Raw genomic sequence first — 16,243 nt, forward strand, 5'->3', positions numbered from 1 at the left:
AAAAAAAAAAAAAAAAAAAAAATTAAATTAAATGGTTAGTGATTATGAATTCTGGCAAGGAGGAAAAAAATTGCAAGTTCTTCAGTGTCATGAGGGTGCTTAAAAATAAAAGGGCTCTAATGAGACGAAATCCTGTAGCATGTGCAAGCTGAATTGTGCTAGATTGGTTATTCTCATTCTGCATGTGATTGCTAATGGCTTCTGTGGGGAAAGGGACATGTTTTCGGAGCGATTTTCTTTCTTTTTACTCTCTCTCTTCCCATGCACCCTCCTCTCCCTTCCCCTCCCCCTTTTCTCCATGAAACAAAGAGATCCAGGGACAGGGTTGGGTTTTTTTATTTGCAGAAGAACCAATTTGGAGCAGATGTTCCTTGATGACAGGATACAGGAACATTACCCCCTTCGTGTGTCTCAAGATGCTAGGCTGCTTTCTGAACATCAGCCACCAATTTTTTTTTTCTCCTACCAAATCAATCTGAGCAGAGAGAGAGAGATTCCTCTTTTCCCCCAAATCTGCCCCCATACCCTCTGCCTGCTGACTGCAGGAAGTGATCGTGGGTGTTGCATTGTAATAATCCCATTTTATTAATGACAGGCTTCACAGAAAAGAACTTTTGTTCCCAAACTCTCCGTGACCGAACAAATGTTTCTTGTCTTCTCCAGTGTTTTCTCTAATTGTATAATTCCAAGTTTCTGTGTACATGAAAGAAGAGGATCAGGGCACTGGCATTCCTCAGTTGCATAGACGGGGCCAGAGATAATGGGCAAAGCATATATCTCTGTGAGCCAACTCTGTAGCTTGGAGCTAGTTATATAAACACCGTGCATTCAGCTGCATCATAAACTGCCGTATAAATTTCACAGCTTGCAGCACGTTATGGAGAAAATAAGATTGTACTGGTGCAGTGGGTTTGCTGAGGCAAATCCAGTGGGAGGGGAGATCACGAATTTTTGAAGCAGTGGAACGGTCTCAAGGGGGTACGAATAGGAGGCCCGTCGTTTGAGTGGATGCAGCAGAGCAGCATGGACTGTAGCAAGAAGACCTGCACTGGCGAGGAGACGGCCTTGGTCACCCAGTTGGCTTGGGCCATTTGGAGACCTTAGGATTGTGCATGAGAATGTGTCTGGTTGGAAGCACAGAGAAGCTCACACGTGGGATGGGATCGCCTGTTGCTTCATGTCACACTTCTGCTGCCCTCTGTCTTTGCGTGAAATGTTTCACACTCTCCGTTGTCTGCGAGCACCGTGTTCAGCTGCAGGTTCAGACGGGAATAATATGAGATTCTTGAACGTGGAAACGCGCTGGGTTGCTTTGGGTGTTTTTCTGCTTTGCTTCTTCCCTTTTGCCTACTTTTATCTCCGGGAGCATATCCCAGTGTCTGCTGAGGAGGCTGGACAGGATCCCACACAGTAGGTACACTCGAGAAACAAGAGTCCAGGGGCCAATAGCCGGGAGAGTTGCAGCTGCTTGCACCAGGGCTGGATTTGCTCCCAAATGTCTCGCTGACTATGTCTGGACAGTGGGGAAAACAGACACCCTTGTCCAAGCATGAGGCCACAGTGTTTGGAATTGGGCAGGCAGGGAGGAGGCAACGGCTGATTTTCCTGGAACCCCGTCCCATGCTGTAATGCTCTCACAGCTCACAAGCTTTGGGCTGTGAGAGCTCTGGGCTCTTGCTCAGAAGGGCCTTGACCCTCTGGCCTGAGTTACAGTAAACAGTCTTGCTCATTCATTCCTCCCTTTCAAGGCTGCTTCGCGTCTGTTTTGTTTCCTAGGTGGCGTTGCTGCTTCCCAGTGCCCCAAGGAGGACAGCCGGAGTTCTGGTGGCTCCCACGAGACCACGGGTACCAAACGGACCTACGATATGATGGAGGGGAGGATCGGCCGGGGCTTATCGGCCCGCGACATGTCATCTGCAAGCATCGAAGGTAAGTCGGGGGGGGGAGTCTCTTGGCAGTGCCGGATCAGCAGTCCGGGGACTTTCTGCAGCCTGTTGCAGAAGAGATGCACATGATGCTTGCTGTCTCATGGGGATGCGATGTATTGCTCCTAATTCCCTTCACCTAAAATAAGCCCGACTGAAATGCCCTATGTGGGAGGGGCACACACGCAGACTTGCAAATACATGCATGTGTGCATGCACATGCATGCTCCATAATTGTAGGTTTGTATGACTAGGATCATAAAGCAAAAGAGGTCTTCATTCGTTCTTCCTAATAACAGTGGCCATATGCCCCTACAAACATGTCTAGACCACCAGTTTCTACCTTTTCCTGGCCCCTAGGCAAGTGAGAGCCAGTGGCTAGCATCACACTTGGCTCTCCCCATCAACTCAGTTTTAACTTCTTCATTTCCTTTGGCCACAAGCCGTACCAGAGTTGGTGGGCAGCATGTTACCTGTGAGCTGTGGTTTGGAGATCACTGGTCTGGATTGCACTAAAGTAGAGCTCCAGGCTGGGATTTTCAGGGAGTCCAGCGAAAGACGGTGTTAAAGGGGCATCGTCTAGCTGTAAAACCCCCTCCCCAGAAGACTTTTGTTACGAATGATTGGGATTTGTAGTGTCCTTGTGAGATTTATCTACAAAAGATGAGGAGTAATTGATCTGATACCAAGCTGGAGAACCCATTTAAGGGAAAGCCAGGGTCAGTCTTCTCACAGCATGCATGTAGGTGACTCGTCTGCATGTGAAATGCAGTGGGGCTACATGTAGGATTGGGATCCAAGTGTCTCATTTATCTGCGTGGCTTCTGCATTCTTACAGTGGCGTCTTCATTCGCTTAAGAGCAAGGGAAAATTACAAGGGGGCAAAGTCAGGTTAATTGTTTATTTAAAAAAAAAAAGGAGGAGTGATAATTGCAGGCCTCTAATTACTTTGGCTAATCTCTCTCAAATGGCTAGTTTGGATTATGTTTTTGTTGGTGGTGTCAGATTCTTCCCGTATGCTTTTGGGATGGTGCTTGCACATGGGGCTCTGGGGAGACACTGCCAAGAAGTAATGATGGTTTTGAATCTGCAGGCTCTTCTTTAAGTGCTCCACTGCAGTGCTTCCAAGCAGGCCCACACTGAACCAGTGCAGGGCTGCAAGGCAGAGACAGTGACCAGGAAACAGAGGAAGCTGACAACCCAGGTGTTCTGGTTCCAGAAAAACAAAGCAAATCGGGGAAAAGGGGAGAATCAGACCAGCCCTTGAGAACTGATCCCATCCCAGGTGCTAGAAACAGCTCAGATGACTTGCTTCTGTACAGAGCCTCTTGGAAATACAGTGAAAATGCGAGCAGTTTAATCACTGAAAACCAGGGCTGGAAAAACCTCAGGCTGCCGTCTGGTCCCACTCCCTGCACAAGGCAGGAGGAACATTTTTGTCTAAAACAGCTGGCCCAAGTGTCTGTCTAGCCTGCTCTCAAAGAGCAAGTCTCTGTTGGCTGCTCCCTGACTTGACTTACCTCTTTGGCTTGTTCTAGGTCTTATGGGCAGAGCCATCCCCCCCGACGGTCCCCACAACTTAAAGGAACAACATCATATCCGGGGCTCAATCACACAAGGTAAGTCTGGCAAGTGCCATGCAGCTCGCCTAGGGAAGTGGTTGGGGTGGAAACGAGCAGGGCACGACTGGAGATTATTTTTCCGATGTGCAGCATGGCCTTGCCCATGAATCCTGCCATCACATTGGTCCACAGGCCCCAACCAGACCTGCCTAAGGGGGTGAGATATTCAGAGGCATTCAGCAAGGACCTGGCCCTGCTCTCACCAGGCATTCACATGGGCCTGGCACTGCTCATCATATTACTGGTGGTGGTGTCATTCTCCCCATATACTTTAGGGACACTGCTAGCACATGGGGATCTTGGGAGATGCTGCCAGGAAGGTAATGATCGTTCTGAAGCTGCAAGAGTAGTAGGCAGTGGTGGGACGCCCCGTCTTCTCCCATGGCTTCAGGGAGAGCAGAGCCAGACCAGCAGAAAACGCTTCTGCAAAATCCTCTGTGCCAGGCGTCAGATCTCACGTGGCACGAGCAAGGCAGTGTCAGCTGGGGGATGCTGCCTGGGCTCTTGGCACGGTAACCCTGTAAACCCCCGTGAGGGACTGCTTTTATGGGGTCTGTCAGCACAGCAATCAGCCCGCTGGGGTCTTTTTCTTTTGGAAACCCATGACAAAGCCTTGTCTTTCCTGGGTGGGGTGCAGGAATACCTCGATCCTATGTGGAGGCCCATGAGGACTACCTCAGAAGAGAAGCCAAGCAGCTCAAGAGAGAAAACACTCCACCAAGGGACTTATCAGACCCCTACAAGGGGCGGCCTCACGAGGGCCTCACGCCCTTGAAAATGAAATCAGCCCACGAGGGGCTGGTGGCCACGGTGAAAGAAGCAGGAAGGTCAATCCACGAGATCCCCAGGGAGGAATTAAGGCGCACACCTGATATCCCCGTAGCCACAAGGCCTCTGAAGGAAGGCTCCATTACACAGGTATGCGCAGTGGGTGGGTTGGCATGATGCGCGGTGGGTGGGGAAGGGTGACATGTACCCTTCTCCTCTGCTAGGGCTGGGCCCAAGACCAGCTTCAGTCAGGTTTCCCACTTGGGATTAAAGTCGACACAAACAGCAGCAGTAATTTTTAGCGATTCTTTTTTGTTATTCCCCTGTCGGGGAGTTTAGGACATGACTATGACCATAAGCTCTGAGTTACTGAGCTTATTTGCATAGACTCCTGGAGGACTTTTCAGAGTTAAATTCAGGGTGGAGAAGGGTAGAAATTGTCGTTTCACAGAGGTGTCATCAGCTAAGCTTCTGTTTTCTAAAGCAGAGGGTGGTCGGATCCAGGTTCTCTATGTCTGGCCCCCTCTTCTTCTCCACCAGCCCTACCTGCCGCCTCTTAACTAGATTGAATGAATGATCCCAATACTGGCTCCTCTAAGCAACAGTGCCTCTTTCTAAACTCTCTGTTAGAAACAGCATGTGTAAACTAGTCGGGTCACATTCTGCTGTTGGTAACACAGCCGTCACACTAAACCCAGTGTAAATTTGCTGACTGGGAATGGCTCCGGCTTTTATATAGAGAGTACTGAGAACAGGATTGTTTTCCTCCTACCTGGGTCGGTGATAACGAACAGGGCCAGCTCTAGGAGTTGGTGAGCCAGCGCTGGGTGCACATTTCCTGTTGCGGACTCAAAATATTTAGGACGTTTCCACAGCAGCTATTCGTGTTTGTGACAGTTGATTCTGGCTTATTGCTATGGTGCGTGGTAGAAGGAGCATGCTGGGTGCAGACATCGTCGATGGTTACTTCCCATGGTGACTTTCCACCGTTCCCCCAGGGAACAGGAAACTCGGCCAAGGTTGACCCGCTGCATAATTGCATCGTGCCCCTCCTGTATGTCACCCTGGGGCTTCTAGACAACATAGTCATTATTATTTACATAGAGTGGGATTTTCCAAAGCACTTAAGGGTAGCTCTGGACCTCCCAGTTATGTTACCAGGCAGAAGAAGTTACGGTGCACTGAGCTCTAGGCTAAGGCAACTATACTACTTTCAGTTTGGGAGGCAGCGTGTTTGGAGCAGACATGAAGTTATCTTAGCCTGGAGCTTCCTAACACCAGTACCAAGTGGCCCAGACATGCCCTAAAAGCAGCAGGTCCTGTTGAAGATCATTGAGGTTTGTCTTTGAGTTGCTAGGCATTTTTAAATGTCCTGTCCCTAATGCCCCAAGCTGAGCATGGCCCAAGAAAGCTCGTGGTGAGCTCCACTGACCTTCTCCCATTCTGCTTCCTTCCTCTCCTGCTTCCTTTTGTGACCTCTGCGCTGCCTTGTCTCTCTCCAGGGTACCCCGCTGAAGTACGACAACAATCCTTCATCAGTAAGTGCCAAAAAGCATGACGTCCGCTCCATTATCGGAAGCCCAGGGAGGACTTTTCATTCTGTGCACTCGCTGGACGTCATGCAGGACCCGCGGAACCTGGAGAGGGCTTGTTACGAGGACAGCGTGAAAAGCCGGCCCAGTTCGGTGACAAACTCTGGAGGTTCAATTACCAGGGGAGCCCCGGTGATTGTGCCTGAGCCTGGAAAGCCTCGCCATAGCCCTCTCGCCTACGAGGACCACCAGTCAGCCCACGGGACAGCGTTCAGTAGTCACCTGCACAGGGGTTCTCCAGTATCCACAAGGGAATCCACCCCAAGGCAGCATGAAGGTAACTCCTGTTCTTGGGAACCCCTGGGCCTTTTGTTTTAGGGCGGATTTCTCTTTCGCTCTGCCTGGCACCAAACCCCACAAGCCTCACCTGATGCCTGAGTCAGGTGAGGTGCAGCTCCCTCCATCTCCGCACGACCGGCCTCTGAGGTCCCTTTCTGGAGAGATCAGTTGAAACAGTCGAACAAGGTGCTTTATTTCAGGAGGAAGAGAAAAATCCCGTTGACCAGCTGTTCTCCCTTTGATTTCCACACATGGTGAATGCGCCACATTGGCTGGAGGGAGGAGATATGCCCAGAGGGGCTGGTGGTTTCCCAGTTAAAAAGTGGAATCACTCTTTAAATTCCAGCAGAGAGGTGTAATTTTGTGTCACGCTAGATTACAGGGTGCATGTGCGAAAAGGACAGGCCAGTGGTCAGCAAACACTGTGCAGCCTAGTCTGAAAAAATGAAGCCTATTATCAGTTATGTGAGTTGGAAGGCAGCTCTTCCGAGTTGATTAGATCATCCCTCTGCATCCATGGCAAGCTTGATTTATAGCAGCAATGCCAACTTGAGGTTTTGTTCAAATGGAGGGAGTTGGAGGTTAATACAACCTGAAGTGTTTCCATGGTTCTTTTTGTCAACAACAGCGGTTTCACAAGGAGACTTAAGCATCCCCTGCAGTGCTGGAAACCCAAACAGAATTGACTGGGGCTAGCACGTAAGAAGCAGGCAGTGAAACAGAGCATCCTTAGCTTCGTTGTCTGAATGAGAGCCGGCCGAGTAACTCCCAAGGAATCGTCTGCATTCTGGTTCACTGCCCGTCTGCAAGCAGATCGGTCTTCCTTGCATGTATTTGTTGCTGGGAAATGACTCGCTGTCTCATTCATCTGAATGGTGCTGGGGGCACAGCCTGTTTCCATGTGGCGTGTTGCAGGGATTTGGAATCCGAGCTGTTTTGATCGGCCACCTGGCTCAAACGGTCCGGTTCTGTGCCCACAGTGGAAGAGAGTGGCTCTCGGGACCGGTGGAAAGGCTCCTTCTTACAATGAGCCAGCCTGGGGCCCGCCGCCCTTCCCACCCATTCTCCAGTCCAGAAATAGACCCCTGCACCACCGAAACACTGAGTTAGGGAAGTGAGAACAAGTTGACGTGCTTCCAGGCACTTCTCCATGTATTACGAAAGTGTTTACAGCTCCTGGGGAGCTCAGGAGGACAGCCAGTGTCAGAGCCATCTGGGCCCCATTTCATCACTTTTGTTTTGATGTCAGGGTCAGGTTTTCTGTCTCATAACGTTAACCACTCGGTGACTGGCAGAGCAAAGCAATGGGGCCATCGCTGGCAGCAGGGCTCTGTGGTCATCCAAGTTTCTCCAGCACCATCAGAAGGGCACGTTCGTCCAGCACACTTGTCTCTGGGGTCAACAGGATTGTGAGGGTTTGCATTGGCAGTTTTGTGCTATGCATTTGCTGGGGATATATCACTGGAGAGGTGTAGTCTGAGCACAACCTGAAACCAGGACCTCCAGAGACTTTACCCTGGCTCTGATGCTGAGGCACTGGGTCAGGTTGCAGCCCCTCTGACCCAGCTCCCTGACAGGACTGCTCAGTCCCTTCCCTTTTACAGATGTTGTAGTTTAGCCAACTTTGTCCCTTCATCTGACAAAAGTAAGCCCAACCCCACTGCAGGTCATAGGTCAGGTCCATGTATTTGCAGACCCCTCCAGACATGTTTCTCGTTGCCTCTGTGGAGGCTTGGCTGTCAGGACTGCTGTTACCAAGGGATGCATGAGCTGGCAAGTTGCTTCTTGCATCTGTACTGCATCCAGCTCCGTGCAGTTAGTAGGGTAGACTAGAAGGGGGGGATCTTGCAGAGCACGGGAGATTCAGCACAAGCCGCTGGGCAGAGTGGATGAGGAGCACTCTTATTGGAGTTGGTGCAAATGCCCTTCCATGGGGCATGACCCCCTAAGGTACCCTGTGCTTTTGGAAATCCCACCCTCTACTGCATGTGCTGTGCTGTACCATGGGCAGGCACCAGCTGCAGCAAAGTGTAGGCCGTTCCCATTGGAGCCCACAGAAGCAGGTGCGCTGAGGGTAGAAGTGGGCCCGGTAGATGTGAACAGATCCATCTCAGCCTGCCTCCCTCTTACATCAGGCTCAATGCATGCGCCAGGGCGGGGGCCTCGGTTTCTAGCCCAAGAGGCAATTGTTCAAACCACGCACCAAACTCTCCCCTCGGACACACAGCACAATGAGGCTTCCACCTCGCCGAGGCCCCGAGGCGCTCGCACAATGTGCTGTGAAATCAAAACAATGGTGTGAGGAAGGAAGGCTCCCCTGAGCTCAGTGGGAGCCAGGCATGCCCATCTGAGCAGAGAGTTTGGCTGTGAGCATTGGCTCCTCTGACTCATTTCCTTTGCTCCTGCAGGGAGTATCACTTCTGGGAAGCCAGTGTCCCAGGACAGAAAGATCACCCCCACGCCGAGAGAAATGTCCAGCTCCAAGTCCCCTCACGCCACCGTCTCGGACCACCACCACCCCATGTCGCCGTACGAGCACTTGCTGCGGGGAGTGAGCGGCGTCGACCTGTACCGGGGACACATCCCACTGGCCTTCGACCCTGCCGCGATTCCCAGGGGAATTCAACTGGAAGCAGGTACTCCCTTCTGGGGACGCGAGCTGCCTCGAGCAGCCCCTGGCTGGCCGTGGAAGCACGCAGTCACTGCGCTGTCCGCTCTCCTCTGTAAATCCAGCCTATGCCCACCCCGAAGACAGGGGCAGGGGCTGCTCTGAATTTACAGCAGGGTAAGAGACTTGAAGCCTGGCCCAGTGTCTTATGAGCTACACAGTGAGATGAAGCAAAACTTCCCATCATCTGGCCTTCAGCAGTCCCATTTCACAACTTTTGAAACTCTCCTGCCTTGGTCCGTGATTAGCCTCTGCTGCCTACAGCCATCTCTCATGTGAGCTCTCATCCGACGCAGCTCCCTCCTCATCTTGGCTGAGTACCTCCCCATCTTTTCAGCAGGCACGGTGCCAGTGCAGACCTTGCCATTTTAAGTCCCGGAGGCAGCTAAAAAGTCCTCCTGGCTTCCTCCACCCTTGGGCCCTCAGTAGCTGATGCCCGAGGTCCGGTAGCCGAACCAGGGCAGGGTGAGCAGGGTACTGGCTCACTGGTGTTGCACATCCCCCCCAGCATGAAGGGCGTATGGATAGAGCCCACATGCTTGCTGAATCGGGTCTCTACCAGTCCCTGAATTAGCCCACCATGTAAAGCCAGTGTTTCCATGTTTTTTGTGCATTTTTTGAGCCTGCTTCCTGCTTCTCAGCCCATGTTTCAGGGGAGACTGACCTGTTTAAATCTTCCCTTTCAGCCGCTGCTTACTACTTGCCCAGGCATCTTGCTCCGAGCCCAACATACTCCCACCTCTACCCGCCATACCTCATCCGAGGGTACCCAGACACAGCCGCCATGGAGAACAGGCAGACCATCATCAACGACTACATTACCTCCCAGCAGATGCACCACAACGCTGCCGCCGCCTCAGCCATGGTGCAGCGGGCAGACATGCTGCGCGGACTCTCCCCTCGCGAGCCTTCTCTGGCTCTCAACTATGCAGCAGGTCCTCGAAGTATGAAGCTGTCTGGGGTTCCTGGGTAGCTGTTTTTCCTTCTCGAAGGATGTAGCTCAGTCGGGTCTGAAGGTGCTGAGGGCAACACTGAAGGTCCCTCGTGGAGGAGCCATTGCTGGTTCTGTGGTAGAAATCAAGCTGGTGGCATAGCTCTGAAGTGCAGAAATACTTTGGTTTCAGCTGGTTCAGCAGTCCTTGAATGCTCTGCACAGAGACAAGTTATTTTCTTGCTGTTCTTGACAGCAGGTTAGGTTTCTTGAGGCTGCTTTAGATGTAGCTGTTTGACCTTGGGTTGTGATCTGATGAGCCTCTGCCTGCTGAAGAAGGCTGGGCTTGGTCAGCTCGTGGAGGAGAAGCTGCCCCCCTCCATCCACCCCCTTTTGCAGGGAGAAGTGATGGTGCTTTCTGCTCCGATCTGATCCTGGTGGCAATGCTGCAGTCCAGCTCTAGAGGGCAGCCAGTGACTGCTGCTGAAGCCGTCTTCCCAAGCCACCCAAACTCCCAGCCTTTGGGGGGTCATCCAGGATCCTGCAGCATTGTTTTGCAGGCCTGGTCCCCTTCTGGCTAGACTCCATCTCCCTACAATGCCCTGCAGCCTTGGGTGCATTCCCGATTCTCACTTCCTGTCCTAAACTGTTTAATCGCTGCTGGCTGTGAATGAGCTGCTGCGCTCTGTCCCACCTCCCACCCCCAAAAAGGGGCTGATTATGGGTAGCAGGTGAAATGATTCCTGTAACCACAGAGTAAGTTGCTTTGGGATTCTTTGGGCTGAACTCTTAGACCTTTTTGCTGCTAACTGCTGGCAAGGCTTTTTTTTCTGATGGTCACACATGGGTGTACCCTCGCAGATTCACAGAAGTCTAGGGCTAGAAGGGACCTCATGAGATCATCATTTCTGCTCTGCTCTGCTTTTCTTCTCCCATTACCCATAGCTGGGCAGGCACAGGATGAGTGGTGGGTGTCTTGGAAGCTAATAGGACCATGCCATTTAGAGCTGAAGAAGGGAGCAACAGAGCGTGAACTCGAACCAGATAGGTGCTGTTGGAAGCTGGGGCGGTGATAGAATATAGACCAGATCTGAATCTGCTCCCTGGAAACGAGGCGAGGAAAGCTTTCAGGGAAGGCAGAAGGATTAATTAGTGCAGGGCCAGATTGTGGAGCTGCTGCTCCCTGTGGGAAGCACTTTCAAAAGCAGCCCCGTTGACTTTGGTGATGCTGCTGGCACGGGAAAGGATCCCACAATCTGGCCCTTACGTGCCTGGAGAGCTCTTTCAAGAGTAAAAGGAAAAAAAAAATGTTCTCTGAGTGCTGCGTGGGGGTTGATAAGAGAAGTGTGTGCTGTCCGTGCATCCCTGTGTGCACGTATTTTGTTGCACTGTTAGTGACTGGAGCCTAAATTAGTAGCAGCCATGGTCCCACTCGGTGTCAGTGCGTCTCTGCGTCAGGTAGCCAGGCCTGCCGTTTGGTGGGAGTGGGGGCTGAAGTGTTGAGCTTTTCAGTGTTCAGACCCAAGAGAGGCTGTTCCATCAACCAGGGGCATCGCTCCTGGTTCCACTGTCCAGGCTGGGTGACGGGCATTGGGGGAAGCATGGGTGGCATTTACACCTGAGACGCAGGATTTCTGCAGTGGCCAGGTGACGTGCTGGGACCCTGTGTGGGGCTTTCACCTTGGCTGTCTTCTGGTTCCACGGTTATCAACACAGCTCAGAAAATAGCTTTTCAGACTGCCTGCTATCTCAGTCCTGTCCCCTGAGCAGCCACCATAGGGAGGCATGTGCTGTAGGTCTCTCCCCTCAGACCTTGCTGCCATGGCTGAACCCTGTGACCCTGTCATCATCCTGATGTTCCTTTCTGTTCTCTCTGCAGGAATAATCGACCTGTCTCAAGTGCCACACCTGCCTGTCCTCGTACCACCCACACCTGGCACTTCTGCCCCCCCCATGGACCGAATCACCTACATGCACAGCACCCCCCAAGCTTTCAGCAGCCGACACAGCAGCTCCCCACTCTCCCCAGGTAAAGGCCACAATGTAGGCATTGCCAACTAGAAATGCCCTCGGTTGTTTGCCCAGGGTACATATCAGCAGACTGAAAACCCACCTGAAGCCTCTGGGCTTCTGGTTGTGAACCTGCAGCGGTGATTCTGCAGCCTCTCTTTGTAGTTCAGACTGTTGTCAGTACCTGAGAGCCCCTTCCTTACACAAATGAAGCCACGTGGTGGTAAGGGGTGCTGCCCCTCAAACTATCTGTTGGCATTAATGGCTGAAAAATGCTGTTTAAGTTACTCCTACTTGTATTTTTTTTTTATTTCCTGTTGCCAGCAGTGAGAGAGGCTTTGGATAGGTATCACCTGTTCCTGTGTTGTAATGCAGTGTATCCAACTGGTCTGTCTCTGCACACTTAGCTCTAGAAAAGAAGAAAAGGTGTATCAATAGGGCCTAAGTAGCAGCTGTCCTTAATTATTTCAGCTGTAGAATGAACTAAAAATACTAGCATCTTTGACTCTTATTGTGTTATAATAGTCTTGTGATTGGTCTTAATGACCCTTGAAGTCCCTTTCAACCCTAGGACTAGTTAAACAACTAAGAAGTGTTATTAATAGCAGCTTTTACTGACACGTCTTGTCAATTTGGGTTGTTGTTCATTATTTTCAGTGAAACATGCTAGGACACAGAAATGAACAGTTTACTTTCATGTTACTGAGCCCAACATTTTCCAAACCAAATCATTTGTTGGTTTTTATTGGTTTTTGGCTTTTCCCGTTCCGGGGCACTGGAAGAGGGCTGCGCCAATGACACAACTTGGGTTTCTTTGAATTTCAGGAGGCCCCACCCACCTGACCAAGCAGACGGGAGCGTCGGCTTCCGAGCGGGAGCGGGATCGAGAGCGGGAGCGGGAACGCGAGAGGGAGCGGGAGAAATCCATGCTCACGGCCACCACAGTGGAGCACGCCCCCATCTGGAGGCCAGGTAGGCATGAAAGAGGCACTACCGGCACAGACCTTACCCACTAGGGACCTGAGCGGAAGATTTCTCCGAGCGCACCTGGCTCAGGTCTCTGCTCTGCCCTGTCTTCCCCTGGCCCCTTGGCTTTCCACATCTGCTTCCTGATCAGATTCTCCGCTGCGTTTCTACAGGTACTGAGCAGAGCAGCAGCCGTTCATCCGCACACTCTCACAGCCACCAGCACTCTCCTGTCTCACCCCGCACCCACGACACTGTCCAGCAGCGCCCCAGCGTGCTCCACAACACAGGCATGAAGATCCTGTCCTCGGACAACCCCACCCCCTCGGTCCTGCGGTACGTATGGGGTTGACTGCTTGCTCCTCTCTTCCAGGTTTGGGGCTATTAAACTTCTTAATCCTGCTGTGCTAGAGTCAGAGGGAGGAGTTTTTTCCCTTGATTTCAGTGAGGACAGGAGTAGGCCCTAGCAGGAGATAGTATGTTGGATCCAACTCTGAAACCAGGTTCTTTTCCTCTCCAAATGTCTTTTGCCAGAAGATGCTGCCAAGAATTAAACAAATGGGTATAACCAGAGCCCAGCTCTGTTCTTCTTCAGCCAGGGGCTAAACGAGCAGTTTGCTATGTAAGGGTTTTTGTTTTTTCTTTCCAGCTGATAGTCTTGCGCAGTGGTTATCCTGGAGGCAGTCATGGCAGAAATGTGCATTTAGCTGGTAGAAGGCAAGGCAGAGGTGTACCTTATGGACTAGCTAAATCAGAGGAGTATATGCTCTTGTGAGCACAGGCTCACTTCATCTGATGTGTAGTTGATGCCATCGATGGATTTTTACTCCGAGTTGGTCCTTAGCGGGAAGCCAAAGGCAGCCCTCTGACTCCTGATGCACTCTGGTATTATGCCCCATTGTGCCTGTGCTTTCATTATGGGCAGCACAGCCTCAGGTCGCAAGTACGAATGGGGAATGAGCTGCACTGGTTAGATCGATGGAGGGCCTGATTTGCCCCTCTTTCACAATGCCAGTGCAGACCAGGAATCACTCGCAGCAGAGAACTGAGCTAGGCTCCACTCGCTCTCAACCTTGCCTGCATCTGCTTCTGATAGCAGGATCCACCTGGGGGTTGAGGGCTGGATTAGACTGGGTGTAAGCTGCTGCTTCTCTTTGCCTCGTGGTTCAATTATCCATTGATTATCTTTTTTAAATGGTCTTAATCTGCCTTCCAGGTCCTCCTCCACCACTACCACTTCACCGATACGCTCTGCAGGCTTCCCCCAAGCATCTGCCTTGCGCTCACCCATGGACGGCTATGCAGCCATGATGGACCCTTCCACCTTGCAAAAAGAGTCGTCAAGGGCCCGAGAAGCCAAGGTAGAACGCCCTCAGACTGACAACAACTTATACACCTCAAAGCTGCCCAGTGGGACGCACCTAGAGCAGTCATCGTCACCTATTAAAGCCACGGAGTCTAGGCCCTTACCAGTCTCGGGGCCAGGTTCTTCTCAGCCGTATAGCAGAGGACAGGGGAAAAACCAGCAGCACCATCCACCCCTGGAACAGCAGCATGCAGCTTCGGTCAATGAGCAGCACAGTAGAGAAAAGAGTCAAAGTAAACCCTTTTCAATGCAGGAACAGGAGCTCCGAGCACTCGGTAAGACCACCATGACAGCGGCCAACTTCATAGATGTGATTATCATGCGTCAAATTTCTTGCGATAAGGGGAAGCGAGAAAGAGGCTCGCTAAATAACGACTCCACTAGTGATGGTAAGAAATTGGAGGGGGTGGTGAGAGTCCGAGTTCGTGGCCTAAAAACAATATATATATACATATATATATAGCTTTTGGTTTTTTTTTAATTGCACGTTTTGGTGATTGGCTTCTTCCACTTCCTCATGCATTTATTTACCTTTTAAAATCATTTATGTTGTTCCAGTCTTTTTTAATTGTATTCATTCTTTTTAAGGGTCTTTTACCCCTTCCCCTTCTCTCTTTTAATTTTCCCATTGCCGATTCTTTGCTGACCCTCTTCAGTTCATTTATTAAAGGGGTTGAGGGTGGCCATGATTTCACAAACCTTAGAATTGCTGGTGTGGGGTGTAGACAGATGTAACAATTGTATTGATCAAAGCTGTTGTGAAGCAGCTGTTACTTCTGCATAATTCTGTAGTGATATGAATATAGCAAAACAGCTCCAATGCCAATCCAGTTTGTCAGGATCCAGCAGTTTTAGCTGCACTTACATTATTACAAGATCACACAGAGGTAATGTTGGGTTGTAACTGCTGGTAAGAGCATCTCAGGGACAGCCTCCCCTCTCCCCTTTAAAGCAGTGAAGAAATATGTTTGTACCCCCAGTCTGTGCTACAAAATTGAGTCATGAGTCAAACAGCACTGGGGCAGGGAAGTGCAGTCCTTACAGGACGGTTGTCAGCTGCACAAAGATGTCTTAGACTTGGACGGTACCTTTGAATTTAATGAATGCCAAAGTGCTTTGCAAAGGAATTTCTCAGTGCAAAACTAATGTAATATATCAGCATGTAGATACCATGGTGACAGCCCCTCCAGGAGAAAAAGATGGGCAGTGTTGGGGGCAGAGGTGGCTTAGCTTACAAATGTGATGCAGTCACAGTGGAGGTGAAACGCAGCAGCAGCCCAGCACAACAGCATAGGACATGATGTGCAGTAGTGTTTGTCCAGGGGGAGCTGTACCCTGGTGTATGCCTGTCCCCACGCCCACAGTTGTCATTTTGCCCCCAGAGCGTCCCACTCTGGTGTTGTGCTCGCAACCAGTGCCCCTGTGTGCCAGTCAGCATTATCTCTGTGCACCTCGTATGTGTTGTCATTGGGCACCAGTGGCAAACTCCCATGCATGTAACCTAAATGCAGAGCAGGCCATGGGTTGGGGAGACCTTTTGTGATCTCTGAATCTCCCCTTCCGTACCCTTGCCTGATCCAGTGATCCCAGTCATTGCCATTGGGCCCTTACAGCCCACATCATGGCCAAGAATGCTCCACCACCAGAAGGATGGAGGGACCCTGACCTAAGCATGCTGCCGTGCAGCGCTGCTTTAAAACACGTTCCCTTAGACTGGCTGCATTCTGCGTCTACATTTGCTCACCTAGGCTAAGAAGCAGAAGGACTGTGTTCCTCTAACTGAAGAGCCAAAATTAGGAGGAGGCTCTATGCTCCCTTGTAAAGTCTTTTCTCTCAGTCCCTTCCCAGCCAAGCTTTTTGAACTATTCCTGGTCCTTCCATGTTTTCCTCTTCCCCATGTCCAGGCAAGGATAAATACAAGCGTCTTCTTCAAGGTTTTTCAGCTGTAGGAGACACAGAATTACCCCCTTTCTGATGGATCAGAAACAAGAGGAAAGCAAACGCATACTTCAGTTTAGGAATTTTAAACCAGACTTAGGAGCCTTTGGGCCTGGCTCTCGCTTTTTGAGCACGCACTGTTGCCAGGGCTGTCAGTGCTGGCTTTCCTTTGTGAAGC

At 51.0% G+C, this 16,243-nt stretch overlaps 1 protein-coding gene across 7 annotated transcripts in view; it reads left to right on the top strand.

Annotated features, from left to right (window-relative positions):
• Positions 1-16,243, top strand: part of NCOR2 (nuclear receptor corepressor 2) — a 437,249-nt gene that overhangs the window by 406,956 nt on the left and 14,050 nt on the right. For 4 of the 7 annotated variants that reach the window (XM_019507112.1, XM_019507107.1, XM_019507110.1 and 1 more), the window contains 10 exons: positions 1,777-1,929; positions 3,464-3,544; positions 4,185-4,465; positions 5,818-6,184; positions 8,595-8,822; positions 9,541-9,798; positions 11,665-11,814; positions 12,621-12,767; positions 12,935-13,097; positions 13,978-14,402. In XM_019507112.1, the coding sequence (XP_019362657.1) occupies positions 1,777-1,929; positions 3,464-3,544; positions 4,185-4,465; positions 5,818-6,184; positions 8,595-8,822; positions 9,541-9,798; positions 11,665-11,814; positions 12,621-12,767; positions 12,935-13,097; positions 13,978-14,402 (2,253 nt within the window). Of the gene's footprint in view, positions 1-1,776; positions 1,930-3,463; positions 3,545-4,184; positions 4,466-5,817; positions 6,185-8,594; positions 8,823-9,540; positions 9,799-11,664; positions 11,815-12,620; positions 12,768-12,934; positions 13,098-13,977; positions 14,517-16,243 lie in introns of all 7 variants that reach the window. The other 3 variants (XM_019507108.1, XM_019507106.1, XM_019507105.1) reach the window with 1 other exon arrangement.

The sequence above is a fragment of the Gavialis gangeticus genome, unplaced genomic scaffold, assembly GCF_001723915.1.
Source record: "Gavialis gangeticus isolate Ggan-Ray unplaced genomic scaffold, GavGan_comp1, whole genome shotgun sequence".
Taxonomy (NCBI): Eukaryota; Metazoa; Chordata; order Crocodylia; family Gavialidae; genus Gavialis; species Gavialis gangeticus.